The following is a 16099-nucleotide window of genomic DNA, read 5'->3' as shown; positions in this document are numbered from 1 at the left end:
GATTTTCAACCTTTTTCAATCGTCAGTGACACTGGATTTAGAAGATTCTAGAAGGTAATTGATCCATCATACATTTTACCGAACCGAAAGACTATATCAAACACTCTGATGCCACAGCTCTACAGCAGAATTAAAGAAGAGGTGAAGGTGAAAGTCAGCAATGCCTCTGCTGTGTGTCTGACGACTGATACCTGGACGTCTCGGACAACTACAAGTTTTATGGCAGTCACTTGTCATTTTATCGATGAACATTTTACTCTTTTATCACCTCTTCTTGACTGCTTTTCATTCACTGACCGACATACTGCTGACAACCTGGCAGCCGAACTTAAAAAGATGTGTGAAGAGTGGGAATCTCAAACAAAGTGGTTGCTTGTGTGACTGACAATGCCAGCAACATGAAAGCAGCTTTCCGGAAAGCTGAATGGAAGCACTTGCCATGCTTTGCCCACACATTAAATCTGATTGTGAGGGAAAGCTTAAACCACATTCAAGGGACAGTGACACAAGTCAAGAGTGTTGATGAGTTTGTCTATCTATGTTTGTTCATGTTTATGCATGTTCATGGTATGAAGCAGAGGTGCTATCAGCATCTGGATGTGGTGGACCAGTACCTCTCCCTAACCCTGACCCTAAACCTGACCCTAACCCTAACCCTAACCTGACCCTAACCCTAACCCTAACCCTAACCTGACCCTGACCCGACCCTAACTCTAGCTGCACATTGACCTCTGGGTCCAGATGTTGGTGACCACAGGTGCTCAATCATTATGGCTACTCTGACAAGGTGAACTCAGATCCTGGAAATGATGAGCACTGTGTCATAATCACTAGTCTAACACACACCAGTGTATGGATGTATGCAGAACACATGCAAACGTAAATGTCTACAACACACTCTTATTTCTGGTTAAGTTAGGAGTTATTGTAAAGAGTTTCATGTCATTGTGGGAGAATCTGCACCAGTGGCTGAGCCAGAAGGGTGTCCCAGTGTGGAGAAACCGCATCAGCGTTTGTTGAATTATTGTTATTCTTACCATAAATTAAATCACGTGATAGTATTCATAACTTGAATTGACAGTTAATTTATTTAGTTTGCAAATAAAGTCTTTATCCATTCTCCTCTACCTGGCGAACTGCTGTTTAGGTGAGCGCATTTACGTTTACATTTATTAATTTAGCAGACGCTTTTTATCCAGAGCGACTTACAAATGAGGAATACAACAAGCACTTTGTCTCGAGAGAAAGCAGTAAGAGAAGTGCTAGCAATACATGGTGTCAGTCATTGTCTGGAACAGTGAAAGCAAGGAGAGCACTTTCTGTGAAGATGTTTGTTGTTATTTTAACAGTCGTGAGGAGAATGCAGTTAAAGAGTTTCAGAATCAGTATACACAGTTTCTAGAGGACGTTATCGTGTGTGGAGGCCTCGTATCCATAGTGTGGTCTCACTTAAGACAAGCCTCACTGCTTTCAAACCTATTTTATTTATCTGACCTCCTCTCAGAGGGTAAAGTAATATCTGTTCTGTTGAGTACAAGGTCTTGTAATATATATATATTTTTTTATGAATGTCAATATTTTTGTCAGTTGTTTAATAATTCCAAATTGGTTCAATTCATTAATGTGTTGTTTTGTAATATTACATTTAATATAAATGTCTTTTAACATCTACATTTTGTCATTTTATTTGTAGGCCTACTTAAAAAAAAAAAAAAACACATTATATCTGAATACAGAAAATGTATTTATTTACATTTATTTATTTATTATTTATTTACATAACAGCATATAACCTATACACTATATTATCAGAGCATATATGTTCATACATCATTTATATAGAGCATATATGTTCATACCGATACATGGCAACTGCTCAGAATCACTGTCATTCAGAAATAAGATCACGTGGGTGTTTGAATCGAGATTACAATCTTTTAACAAGTAATTGTGCCGCTCTATCATATAGTAGACAAACAAAACTGAAATTTAAGTCATCATTCACTAAAAATCTTTCCCTCTGCTGCCCTGCTTAATCCCCCAACAGCTCCAACGGGACCGCCAGCAGCACTTATTGGACCACCGAAGTCCCCAATTGGACAGTCAGTGTCCCTTTTAGCACCCTCAGTACAACCACAGCCGCTATCCCAGAACCTGGGGAAAAGACCTCACTCCCCAGAAGGACCTTCAGCAGCCTCCCCAGTTTCTCTTGAAAAAGGTAAAAAAGGAGCTATATGAAGAGTATTATAAATAAGTTGTAAGCCCCACAAAACCATACTCTTACTTTGTGTAATGTGAAACTGTAAACAAATTCAGAGTCCAGAAACATTTATTATTATTATAATCCTAAAAAAAATTACACAACTGTTTTCAACAGTAATATTAATAATAAATTACACAGTGTGTCCGTGAGCAAGGCAGTGAAGGTACTTTACTCCAGGGGCTCCAGGGGGATTGTCCCTGTAAATGCACTGTAAGTTGCTTAGGATAAAAGCTTCTGCCAAATGCATATATATATGAAGAGTTCAGATGCAAAAGCCTCTAAGTGCCATCTGAAATGTTCTTTTAAAATTATCATTTTTATCAAGCTCGTATGTTTAAGTTCAGTAATTTCACTTAAATGACAATTAATAGGTAATTTTCATTGCCATTTAAGTGCAATTACTGATCTTAAATATACAAGCTTGATAAAAATGATAATTTTAGAAGAACATTTCAGATGGCACTTAGAGGCTTTTGCATCTGAACTCTTCATATATATATATATATATATATATATATATATATATATATATATATATATATATATATATATATAAATGTTTCTTGAGCATCAAATCATCATATTAGAATGATTTCTGAAGGATCATGTGACACAGAAGACTGGAGTAATGATGCTGAAAATGCAGCTTTGATCACAGAAATGAATTACGTTTAAAAATATAATCAAATAGAAAACAGTTTTTTTTTATTGTAAAAATATTTCACAATATTACAGTTTTTTGCTGTATTTTGGATCAAATAAAGCCTTGGAGCCTTGGAGACCGGAAGTCTTCTTTTAAAACATTAAAAAATCTAACCGTTCTAATGATTTTGGCCACCACTGTATGTACATTTTAAAACGATTATATGATTAGAACCTCTCATCAAATTCCATGAACTGCTGCTGTTTCATTACTTCAATAATGCCTGTGTTTGCCCATATTTTAGGACATTGTTTGGGTGTTTCGGTGTCTTCCTATTCGTGGTGCACAATATATTGACTCACTATCATTATTGCAATATCACGTTGTGCAATATCATATGAAAATGTTGCAGAAAGTATGCAATATTTCGTTTATTTTGTGGAGAGATGCGTCCGTTGACTGTGTGGCTTAGTTGTATTCGATTTAGAGTAATTGTTTCATTGGCCAGTTGCCCTGTCACATGCACGTGACAGGGCAACATGCCCTATAGAACACCACATGATGAGCGTGGCTCTGGGAGACAACGAAAAAATGGAGAAATCAGAAATGGGGCCAATCAACTTTTGTGTTTTTACATATGTTTAAGAATATCTAAATTAATATCGTTATCACAATACTCATGATCAATATTCCAATATCACATTTTGTCAATTTCGTGCAACCCTAATTCCCATAGACACTTTGATGGAAATTGATTTGCAAGATCAACTGTCTATTCAAGGTTATAAAGTTGTGGAATGATAGGCTATTTTCAGCTGTGATTTCTTCACTGTGATGACATTATTCCAAACTGATTGTACAAGTCCTTCAGCGGCTTTAGCCTGCTAATGGCAGAACCTGGTTATCCTTAAGGGAATAATTCACCTATAATGCATCATTTATGTATCAAGTGCTCACCGTGTGCTGCCTTCAATTCCTGAAACAAAGTTTTAGTTGGTCATGGAAAGACATTTTGACAAATAAAGCCCAGTCTTCATTATAAATTGTGCTTAAATATTTTAAATGTTTCCCTGTATTTAACAGATGAAGGTGTGGAAGGAGGCTGTCCTGCTCCCACTACTGTGCGGCCAAATAAAAGGAAAGGTGTGTTGATGTACTGTGTGTAAATCCATACATTGGGATTGATATTAATTGTTGTGAGTCTTCATGAAGGCTGTATTTGCATTTGTAAGTGGCTGTGGCCTATTAGGTTTGGCCGATGTCCAAATGCATATGTGCATTTGTTTATTTAACAGTAGGGCTGAACAACTAATCGAAATTGTTGTTATTACTTTGTTTGACAGATGAAGGTGTGGAAGGAGGCTGCCCTGCTCCCACTACTGTGCGGCCAAATAAAAGGAAAGGTGTGTTGATGTACTGTTTGTCCAGCTTTCTGAATAGGAGTGTGGTCTGAATGCCACAAAATTGATTAGTATAAGCTGCATAACCTATAGCTACAGTCTTCTGGCAATTATCTGGCAACATAATAGCATACATAGTCAGAAAGTAACATACATTTTTTTGGGTTTTGGTTTTCACAGTCAAAAACATGTTAGTCTGCTATGAGAAAGCGATTAACAACTCCCAGGCAGCACAATAGAGATTCATTTGAATTCATGGATTTAACTTGTCTTTGTTTGCCAATATATTTATCACAACTGCCCAACCCTAAACTTTGTGTTGATTACAGTAAATTACCAGTGTTCAATACAACTTCTGTTCCATAATAACTACAATATGAAAACTGTAACTATGCTAGCTTAATAACCACTTATCACTGTAATAATTGTATAATGGCTTGTTTATTGTAGTGTTAAGCTTTGTGAATGTACATTTTTTTCCTTTCAGAATGCCGACATACAGTGACAGGGAGCCAGGATTATTACCCTGTGAAGAGGGTTGCCAAATACAGAGTTATCAAGGTTAAATACCACTAAAACACTATACAGGTTACATAATGTTCTTGTAATGGTGTAATGGTCTTGAAAAAGTATTGGTGATTAGTATAACTGCTAAACATGGCAAATATTTGAAACTGAAAAAGTCTCACTATTTTTAGGGCCAAAAATGGAAGCAAGTGGAGTGGGAGCCATGCAAACTCTGGTATGTACGACCTCTCATGGGTAACACATAGCCAATTAATTTTAACATGTACAGACTATTGACATATGTTAGGTAAGATTAAGGTAAGATTTGTCTATATAGTTCATAAATATATAATTATAACCAACACAAAGTGTCTTAATAAGGTGTTGGGCTACTACGTGCCACCAGAAGAGTTTCATGTTCTTTGGCATAGATTCTCTAAGTCTCTGAAATCTGGGGAGCTCCATTCATCCAAAATATATGCTTTCATTTGGTGTTTTGATGACGGCGGTGTCCAAAACCATAACAGCTTCAGTCCAAAAAGTTGTTATGGTGGCTCTTGGTGGCCCAACACCTTACTAAGACACTTTTTTTTTTTCTTGATTAAGATGTTATGCCCAAACTACACGGCCTGCATTATGTGAAGTCTATATATATATATATGGAGCTTCAAGAGAGAAGCAAAGGAGACATGACCTGTTGCCTTAAGGCTAACGCAATTTAAGACTCAAAACTTTGAATTCCACTGTTACCTTGCGGATGGCTTATCTGTAGTTACATTGGAGTTCATTTTTAATTAAGTTTCTCAAAAGTAATGTAATCGTGACATTTTTCATTTTAGGACCTCATTCTCATAAATCTACAATACAGAGATACAGAAATTGCATGTTACAACATTACTGCCTTGCTTAATAACTGGATCAATATATTTAGTGTCAGCTTGTGATCTTCATTTGTCACATATGTTGTCTCACAGTAAAATGTGGACTTCACTTTCCTCATTTTTGAGTTACTAAGAAAAAAACAAGTGAAGATAAACCTACCAAAAATGTAAAACACTTTGGAGTATTGTGCACACCAAACAGTGATTCATGTCAGAAACATAACAGATTATAGGATTTTCTTGTCTTAAAATAATAATTAAGGCTTTCCTTGCATTGTAGTTGACTAACATTAGCCTACTGTGATGTAATGAAACCCCACTAAAACACAGCTATTGGAAAACAGCTACAGGAGCTTTAATGTGTGTCTTTGTGTCTACAGTTCATGTGCAGAACCAAAACATCTAATTGCATATTTCCTTGTTGTGTTACAGTGGAAAGAAGTGGCCATTGGAGTGGGTGGCAGATATGGACACTTGTTAGTGCTCCCATCAGGTGCCCAAGAAGGTGCTTTCTTTCTTTCTTTCTTTCTTTCTTTCTTTCTTTCTTTCTTTCTTTCTTTCTTTCTTTCTTTCTTTCTTTCTTTCTTTCTTTCTTTCTTTCTTTCTTTCTTTCTTTCTTTCTTCTTACTGTTGTGAACATAAACGCTTCTTGCGACTGGACCCTTTCATTGCCTCTTTCAGGTGTATTTCATTTTGCACTTTATATTGGGTATTAATACTTTCATGTTTTACACTCCAATTATTGTCAGTTTTGTGCGAGTTTAGTTATGATTTGTCATTGTTTACTGTGCTTTCATCAATAAAACATTGAGGAATGAATTTGTTCTTTATTTTCAGACACACTATTTATTGAATTGTACACTTCATTATATATGAGCATCCAAGACAACATAAAATATAAATGGGAATTTATTCAGAGAATAGTTTTATAAAAATAAAATAAAAAAAAACATTCGTAGCTTTTGATCCTTAACTTTTCTCTATATACTGTAGAAACCATACTGTCTCTCCTATGAATAACACATGATGTCCTGTCAGTGTTAGGCTATTGAAACATATCAATCATACACACTAATTAATTGATCACATATTTTGCCTACACATTTCATCTGTCAAACAATGGAAATGCCTTTGCATACAGCACCATGATTCTAAATGGCAACCTGTTATACAACTATACAAAGCTTTTTTACATAAAGATTGACAAATTTGGGAAATAACAAATAAATGTTTTAAATATATGTAAAACTACATTACATAATGTGTTGAGTAATCGTACCATAATTAAAAATAATGTGAACTGTTGCAAGTCCTACCAATCACATTGTGAAGTTTTGTTCAATAAAAATGGTTTTAAAAGTGTGTCAGTGACCTCATAAAGCATTGTATGTGTCGTGTCATTATGACATACAGTTTGTGACTTTACTTTGTCCTGGATGGAGCTGTCCCTGGATTCCCCTTCCTCTTCAGATGGCACTGTTATTACCAACAGTGTATAGATTACTTTTACTAAGATGCAAACAGATGTCTTTCTTTAACAAGGTAATGTACAGGATTACATTTATAATCTTAGAAATCACATTACAGTTACTATTGTAATCAAATTATCTTTACTTCAGTTACATGAGCACTGGACTTTTGAAAGATATCATGAGAGCTGAGGTGTCTTTTGATCAAGGACCAGGTTTTAATATGTTTTTTTGTGAAACACCTTGAATCAGACCTCATGATTTGGTCTCTTGCTCTGCTTGTGGTATAGGCTGGTGTGAGATTTCAAAGTAACACAAAAGTAATTAGTAATTCTAATTACTGTATTGCTCTTGCAATGGGAAGTGTAATAAAATTACATATGTAAGGTAAATTAGATGACAAATGTCTATGTAGCCACTTAGCCATATGACCACAGAATAAAAACACTTAATTATTAACTATAAAAGTATGGGATGGGAGGATGGACACTGGATATCTGTAATGATTTTTAATGTAACTCACCTCTGTATTTTAATTCATATTAAATCAGGTCACTCTGAAACACTCTTTTATTAGGTTAGGGTTTGCGAAAAAGAAACGTTCCAAGAGGCCCACAGTGACATCTGTGATTCAAATAAGTCAAAATAAACATTTCATTAATGAATTTGGCTACTGTGTCCAACAAATACATTTTAATTAACATTTATACATTAGACCACTTCATGTGTCTTTGAAATGCATGCATGACACAAGCGCTGAGTGGGCAGAGTGAATTTTTTTTATTTTGTCGTATTTCATTATTATGATTAAACCAAACACATCACTGGAAAGGTGTTGATCAGCCGAGTAACAGCATTGCAATATGAAGGCTGTACCTGGCTCCTGCTTTGAAATATTGACCTCTAAACTTTGACATTGATGCATGTTGTGAGTCTTATAATTCAGCAACTGAATGGGCTACAATGATGAAACCAACTGTTATATAAAGCTCTTGAACTCTTCCATCATGAGGGCTACCGTTTGGTGCGATCACCAATAGGGGACATCACCAAAAATTGTAAAAACTGAATCTCACCTAGTTATTATTTATAATTTAAAATTTTGACCAAACTATACTGTGTTTCACATCCACCCATACCCACGAGTGCACTCTCAGTTTTATAGTCCAGACATCCATTTACATGTTTTAGTAATTTACAAAAACAAAACTACAATTCCCTGCTGCAGCAGATTACAACGTGATAGACAGCCCGTTAAATATGTAGTTCTTCTGGTTGGCAAACTAGGGTTGTGAGTAAGTAGGGTTTCAAAAAGAACTATAGTATAAAGTAACTTCCTAACAGACATGCTACTGCAAAAGCACAATACGTGTTGTATTAATTCAGCCCAAAAACATCGTCTTATGGTTATTATTATTAGCCAAAATTGCTTGTTTGGGAGATTCATACTAGTTGCTAAGGTAACCGTAATGGCGCAGGCGCGTAGTCTGACCACAGAAACGGAAGTAAAAAATAAATAAAAAATGTGTTAGGCAAAGAAATATGAATAACTGATATTGCCAACAAATAATTTAAAAATATGTCATCCTTTATTAAAATTTGTGTTTTCATGTTGAAATCCAGGCACTAGATGCTAGGGGCGTTTTCGCTGACATTTTGGAGAGGCAGGGTACACTCTGGACTGGTCGCCAGTCCATCACACAACCACTCACACTCCCATTCACACCTAGGGCAATTTTAGAGTCTCCAATGAACCTATTCTATTCGGTTTCTTTATGCTAAATATTTTCAACTTATGTTTTTATACAGAAAATAATGATAAAAATAACATTATTTACATTAGCACTTTTTTAATTTTTTATGTAGGCCTAAAGAACAAAGTGATATGTGATACAAAGACCACAAGGACATTCATACATTAATTCATGTCTACCATTTTATACATACATATATTTAAGAAAATAGCCTATAATTGTAAGCTGATATTTACACTGGAGAAACAGTGCAGGGAGAAACAAAAACAAGCATGTTAGTGTATAGGACATGTTAAGAAATCTACAAATATTCTAAGAAATGTATTGATAAATGTATCTAAAGTACTGAATACTATCCGTGTAACCAGTGAATCCCTATTAGTTGATGTGCTGCTGTTTCAGTGTTTGTGCTTCAGTGACGACAGCGTTTTAATTTTGAGTGGTGATTAAAGTTGGCATGAAAGCAAGTATATTGTATATGTGAAAATGTCCCATTGGATTGTAGGAAGTTGGGCATTGCAGGGGGTGAGTTAGCGTTAAGTCGGTCGTTCATTCAGTGTCATCCTCATAAAATGACCTATGCAGTCTGTATTACCTGACACAGAGGGACAGAAATATCAGTTTTGGGGGGGTCAGATAATTTTTCTGATATTGTGAAAAAATTTAATTACAGTTACAATACAAGTCAACTCCTATTTTCACTGTAGGAACATTTTAATGTAAAGCGATTTCAGCGACACCCCTATTGTGGACCGTACCATTTTTCAATGGCTGTCAATCATTCTCCATTCAGTATTCAAACAGCGCGGATGCACGGTAGAACTCTCTCCAATATGATAATATTCACATTATAATGCTTGATCTGTAGATAAAAGGCTGTGGATTTGCATAAAATGACTTTATTTTGTGTATTTATATTTTATGTTTGTTGCTGTTTTTAAACGACTCGCTACCGTGTGCCTGTTAGATCACGCACATCACAAGGACTATGAATCGGCATCAAACGCACAAAAACTGTAATTTAAAACTGTGAAGAAACAAATGATCAATAAACTGTTGGACAGATAGACACTAGGATTTGTGCGCTCGATGTTTCTTCGCTTTGTGCCGTGGCGTGAACTTTTAAATGCGCAGCGCTGCACACTGAGACTCCATGTTGCTTTGAGCACATCATTCTGTACCCGCGATGCGCATACTCGCTTTGTGCGCTCTGTTTTGAAGCGTTTCGTATTATCATGGTTTTGCGCACTGAAATATTATTAAAAGCCTATATTTTTTTATACCTAGCCTGCACAATACATTTAAAATAAGCATAATTTAATTGTATATTATTTCTGTGTAGTGTATGCTTTATAAATAAACATTTCTGAATTCTTGACATTCACATATAAATATAAAATTGTGAAATTTATGATTGCCTGATTGAATTTTATAAGAGTACTAATAGTAATTTGTTTTTATTAACATTTCGATTTTATAAAATTACTATGCAGATTTTTTCAAGAATTACGTTTTTTGCTGCTGATTTATACACTCACTAAGTTTAATAAAAATACATAATACATTTATGTAATGTTTAAAGGTGTTAACTGTAATCTTACACTGCAAAATGATAACTTACAAAGGATTAAATTCATCACAATTATGTAAGTATCTGGATATTTGCTGCGGGGCGAGGGCTTCGATAACCTCTCTCTTTTTGTTTGCATCCCTGTAGCAAGATAATTCTCTCTATATATATATCATAATGCTATATATATATAACAGATCAGAGTCACAAATGTATTCCAAAACATAGATTTTACAAAAAAAATCTATAAATATATATTTTTATATATATAAGACATGTACAACTTCACATAAAATATCAATGAAATATACAAATCAGAATCAACAATATATTCCCAATTCCACAACTTGGATTTCACACAAAACTAAATAGATATTTATAAAAATGAATTATTATATTAATTATTATAAATAATTATTATACATCCTAAACCAACATTGATCATTCAATATCACGTTTCTAAAACGCATGCTAACACACACGCTGCTTTATTTAATTGTGAAGTCTGAGTCTCTTCCACCTTTACACATTTACACATGTATTTCTCCTCATAGACAGTAGTGAGACTCTTCTGTGGATCACCTGATGGTTTCTGCTCCTCTCATGATAATTTCACACTGCGATATAACACATCTGTCAGAGTCTGGTGATCGACCTTTATCAGGGATGTTTGGTGATCGATCTTTATCAGGGATGTTTGGTGATCAACCTTCATCAGGGATGTTTGGTGATCGATCTTCATCTACTCTGTAAAGTGGAACAGAAGAGAAAACAATCAGAGTTCAGTGGAACAAAGTGCAAATTATTATATTTCAATATTTTTTTTTTTTTTTTGTAAAAATAAGTTAAATTGAATTCCTGTAATCAGATTAATTACTGACAATACATGATCTTGGATAGATATTTGTGTTTTTAAATATAATAGATGTAAAGCATGAATCATGTTCATATGTGTGTGTGTGTGTGTCGGTGCGACTCCTATTGAGTCTCTGTAAAGGAGAAACTAATGAGTGTACGGCGTATGGAATAAACCACAGGGAGCAAATACAAATGTTATTTTGAGTTCAAACACAAACCTTTACTGTAGTTAAAGCCGTTTGTCCTCTAGTTTAAGCATGTTTGTAGGCTCTTAGTAAATAACTGAGAGTAAAGTAAGTGTAAAGTTGTCACAGTAAAAACACACTAGAGACAGAGACATTTCTCATGTGAGCTGGACGCTGTGAGCTGAAGCTGGAACTGCACTGATTTTAGCAGGAGTGCAGCGTTTTCCTACAATCTGACCCAGTCTGTTTTCACACTGAAATGTTTCACTTCTACTGTTAATAAAGCAGGTGTTGATGTTGTAGTGGATTTTTTCCTAAATCCCGACTATCTAGCGTCTACAAATCGACACTTAATAAATAAAACTGTTGCGTCTACAAATCGACACTTAATAACCTTTATACTCCAGCTCTTTGCGTCTTCCGTCGGACAACTGGCCGAGTTTCTAACTAACTTGCTTCCCTAAACTGACCAGTTTAAGCAGAAATTAACAGACAGACTTTCAGCAAATGTCCTTTAAATGCTTTAATAACGGCCGGGAGAGTCTTCGAGCAGTTCTCAGAGAAACTCTCCCAAGGAGAATCAAGGCCGGAGGATCTCAGACAAATTCCATTGAGAAATCCCACCGTAAAACACAGATACAACAGTTTTTATAGAATCGAGGTATGGCATAAATGTCAGGCTGCATTACATAATTTCCCCATTATTTGATTGGTTCTTCATATGCAAACCCCTCTGTTACTAGGTAAAGCAAACTTTGTTTTAATGATGACTTCATTTGTTAATCACAAGATTCTAACAGACTGTCTAGTTTCATTTCCCAAACTATGTTATTTTTACACACATATGCACACACTCAAAGACACGAGTTTTCCATTGGTTTCGTACTGTACATCCTGTTCAGATGTTAAATAAGGTTAGATGTTAGAAACATGGTTAGTTTAATATACAGTTTAAAATTTCTACGACAATGTATAAAGCTGTGACAGTGAGCTTTTGTTCTCTTTCCTCCTTTGTGTTAAACATTTCAATAACTTCACATTTTGTTCTCACACAAACCCTTTGTTGCAATAAAGCTTAATGATAATTTCCTTTCACGAATGTTTTAAGGTTTGTTCACATATCAGAGGTAAATGAAGATCTCTTTAATATCTCAGTGATGTTTCCTCACCTCAGGACACAGTTTGAGTCTCGTAGCTCGTCTCTGAGCCGCTGCTTTGAGTCTCCTATCTTATTGAATCTCAGATCAAGCTCTTTTAGAAACTGCAGTGCTTTTGAGTTAGTCAAAGACTGAGTTAGAGAAGAAACATCTGTAATGCCACAGTTCCATAGTCTAGAAAGACACAAACAGAGGAAGAGAGATTATCTTACAAACAAATCATGAATGTGAAGAATTTTACACAAATATAATGTGAACTCAGACTCACTGTGAGATATTGAGAATAAAGTGTTTTAGTTTAAAAAACCCAGAAAGTGCACTGCTATAAACACTGAAACATAAGCCCTGCTGTCTTCAAATAAATAAACTTCAGTCACACTGTAATTGCTGTACAGTATAATGATATTAACTGTAGTTTCTCCAGCTTGAATTGTGGGTTCATCAGTAGATCACTGAGGTTTTTCACTCCAGAGTCTCCTAGATTATTCCCGCTCAGGTCCAGCTCTCTCAGGTGTGACGGGTTTGATTTCAGAGCTGAAGTCACATCAGAATAACCTTCATCTGTCATATCACACCAGCTTAAACTACATTAGCAGAGAGAGAGAAGAAAATAAGACAGAAGAAAAGAAAACTCTTTATTCTGTAAAGTCACATCATCTTCATAAGCAAATAAAACAGAGAGAGGAAGAGAGATCTTCATCTTATTTCACCAGATCACAAAATACTAAGTTTGCACAAATACAGTGTTAAAGTGTTTTAGGTTAAACTGGTGAAGTGATTTTAAGCATTTTGATTCTTGTATGTGAATGTGACTGACCTCAATCTCTCCAGTTTACAGTGTGAATCCTTCAGTACGGCACATACGCGCTTCACTCCAGAGTCTCCTAGTGTATTCCAGCTCAGGTCCAGCGCTCTCAGGTGTGACGGGTTTGATTTCAGAGCTGAAGTCAGGATGAGACTCTGTTTCTCTGTAATACTGCATCTATTCAGACTGAAGACAGAAAGAGAAAATGACTCAGATCTATACTCAGAAAATACATTGTTGATGTATTTATGTTTACACATTCATTTCATTTCATTTTTAAAGGGTCATGAAACCCCAAAACACATTTTTTGATGACGTGACGCGTGACCTTTCCAACGTGATGATGTAATACGTGGCACATCTCAGAGATGGTACAAGACGGGCATTTGTGGTTAAAAAGTATATATATATATACCCCCTTTTTTTGAATATGTTGGGAAGTTGACCTTCCCAGACAATCCTGAGTAAACTTAGTGTCCCATGTTTTTTGCTGCAAATGACTGGGCAGTAGTTCTTGGACCGTCACTCACAGCTATTAGTTAATGGGTTTTTTTCCTTCATTGTTACTATGTTGTTTGTCGTTTATTTTTGTTGATTCTTGGTGTTTATGTTTTTGTATGTGAAGGGGAACTGTGTTTGTTCTTATTTCATGTTCAAAATTTAATAAAGAGATTGATGAAAAAAAAAAAAAAAAGTATTGTAGCATCTGGGCTATGAATCATTCTTTCATTTGTTATGAATTAACAAATTCTGACTCTGTGTTTCTGGACACACTCTTTCATTCCGGACTAGATCTTGATAACATGTGCTTTCTCTCAGGAGAGCTTTTAGACCGGTGAGACATCCATTGTAACTCACAGCTTTGGTGCCGCTAGGTCTGCACTTGTGACACCTTTAGGGGATCCTTGAGACACTCCAGGACTTAAAACTAACATTCCTTCTCCTGGCTTTGCAAGCTTCAAAAGAATTCCAATGCACCTCTCTCTCTCCCTCAGCCAGAGAGATAACGGAACTTTCTACGTGACATTCCAGACACACACACATACACACACACACACACACACACACACACACACACACACACACACACACACACACACACACACACACACACACACACACACAGAGACACACAGCGCATTCCAGACACACACACATACACACACAGAGACACACAGCGCATTCCAGACACACACACATACACACACACACACACACACACACACACACACACACACACACACACACACACACACACACACACACACACACACACACACACACACACACACACACACACACACACACACACACACAGAGACACACAGAGCATTCCATACACACACACATGGACTTTCCATGGACTTACTCATATAAAGACATTTCCAAATGTTTATGATATATTTCTGTGTTGCATTTTATATGACCATGTCATATTGTGGTATCTATGATTTTATTGTGTGTTAATCAAACTCTAAATGCTTATAATATGCATATCTTATATAACTTTGTAATCCCACCTCCTTTTCTTGTTGTTCTTGGTATCTCTGTAACTGTCTCGGTTTGACTGAACCACTCATACATAGGAGATTACAGTAAAATGTATTATTCTGTGTGTACCATCTTTCTGGGTAGAAATGACGAATTCTAAACGCCGTCATAAACTATGTAGATGAACCGATCCGACAGGACAAAGGAAATTTTCCCGCTCTGAAATCTCTGAAGGGGGTTGGTCCACGTACGCGAAGTAGGCGTAATCTAAGACCCTCCATAAGAGACTGACACAGAAAGTTTCTACCAGAGCACTTCATCTATGAGAGGTTTCCTGTACACGACTCCTTAGGGAGTTTTCTCCGTTTTTCTTTTCTTTTCTTTAATCTTTCTCTTTATTTTCGTCTTCGGACCTTTTCCTACGTTCAGTGAAGTGAACGTAGCCGGCAACTTAACTTTGAGTAGACTTTTAAACTTCCCGTGAACTCCGTTTTGCTCCAGAAGTACGAGAAGAACGCACAGCTCTAAAGGAACACTTCCGCAGTCACACCGAGACTCTAATGCAAGTATCAAGTTTTTAATGCGTTTAAAGGGATTGTTCACTTTGAAATTAAATTTTGGTATGTTTTAGCTTACCTCAAGGGCATCCAAGATGTAGGTGTCTTTTTTTCCGCAGTAGTTTCAATTTTGATATTTTTAGGTCAAACCGTTCTTGTCTGACAGTCATATCATGCAGGTCTATGGTCACCACCTCAAAGAGCATGCACAGAGTCCAAATTAAAACAATTCCCCATCGTCCAAATTAAACAATTCCCCACCGTAAGTACACATTGATGGCCTAAGACACGAAACGAGCGGTTTGTGCGAGAAAACGAACAGTATTTATATCGTTTTTAACTCTTGTAACACAGCCACGTCCAAGTGATCTGAGGGCGCGGGCGCTTCCTGCTGTATGACGTGTGCGCAGACTTGTGCATAGATATATATACACTAGATGAAAATGTACGATCTAAGCTACGAAGCTTTTATTATTTACTACGTTGAGTAGTTTAATTTTATAAACACAGGAAAATTAATGTTCATGGCCAGAAAATTCATCTTTCTTGGAGTTTGTAA

General features: G+C 36.0%; 1 protein-coding gene across 1 annotated transcript in view; it reads right to left on the bottom strand.

The window, feature by feature from the left end:
- LOC311305800 (uncharacterized protein) overlaps positions 1 to 16099 on the bottom strand; it is a 1224369-nt gene that overhangs the window by 454733 nt on the left and 753537 nt on the right. Inside the window, exon 27 of the mRNA XM_084433678.1 lies at positions 13505 to 13678. Within this exon, the coding sequence (XP_084289804.1) occupies positions 13505 to 13678 (174 nt within the window). The remainder of the gene's footprint in view (positions 1 to 13504; positions 13679 to 16099) is intronic.

Source organism: Rutilus rutilus (genome assembly GCF_951802725.1).
Source record: "Rutilus rutilus genome assembly, chromosome: 1".
Classification (NCBI taxonomy): domain Eukaryota; kingdom Metazoa; phylum Chordata; class Actinopteri; order Cypriniformes; family Leuciscidae; genus Rutilus; species Rutilus rutilus.
The sequence above is the reverse complement of the archived record's forward strand: the minus strand, read 5'-3'. Positions and strand labels throughout refer to the sequence as shown.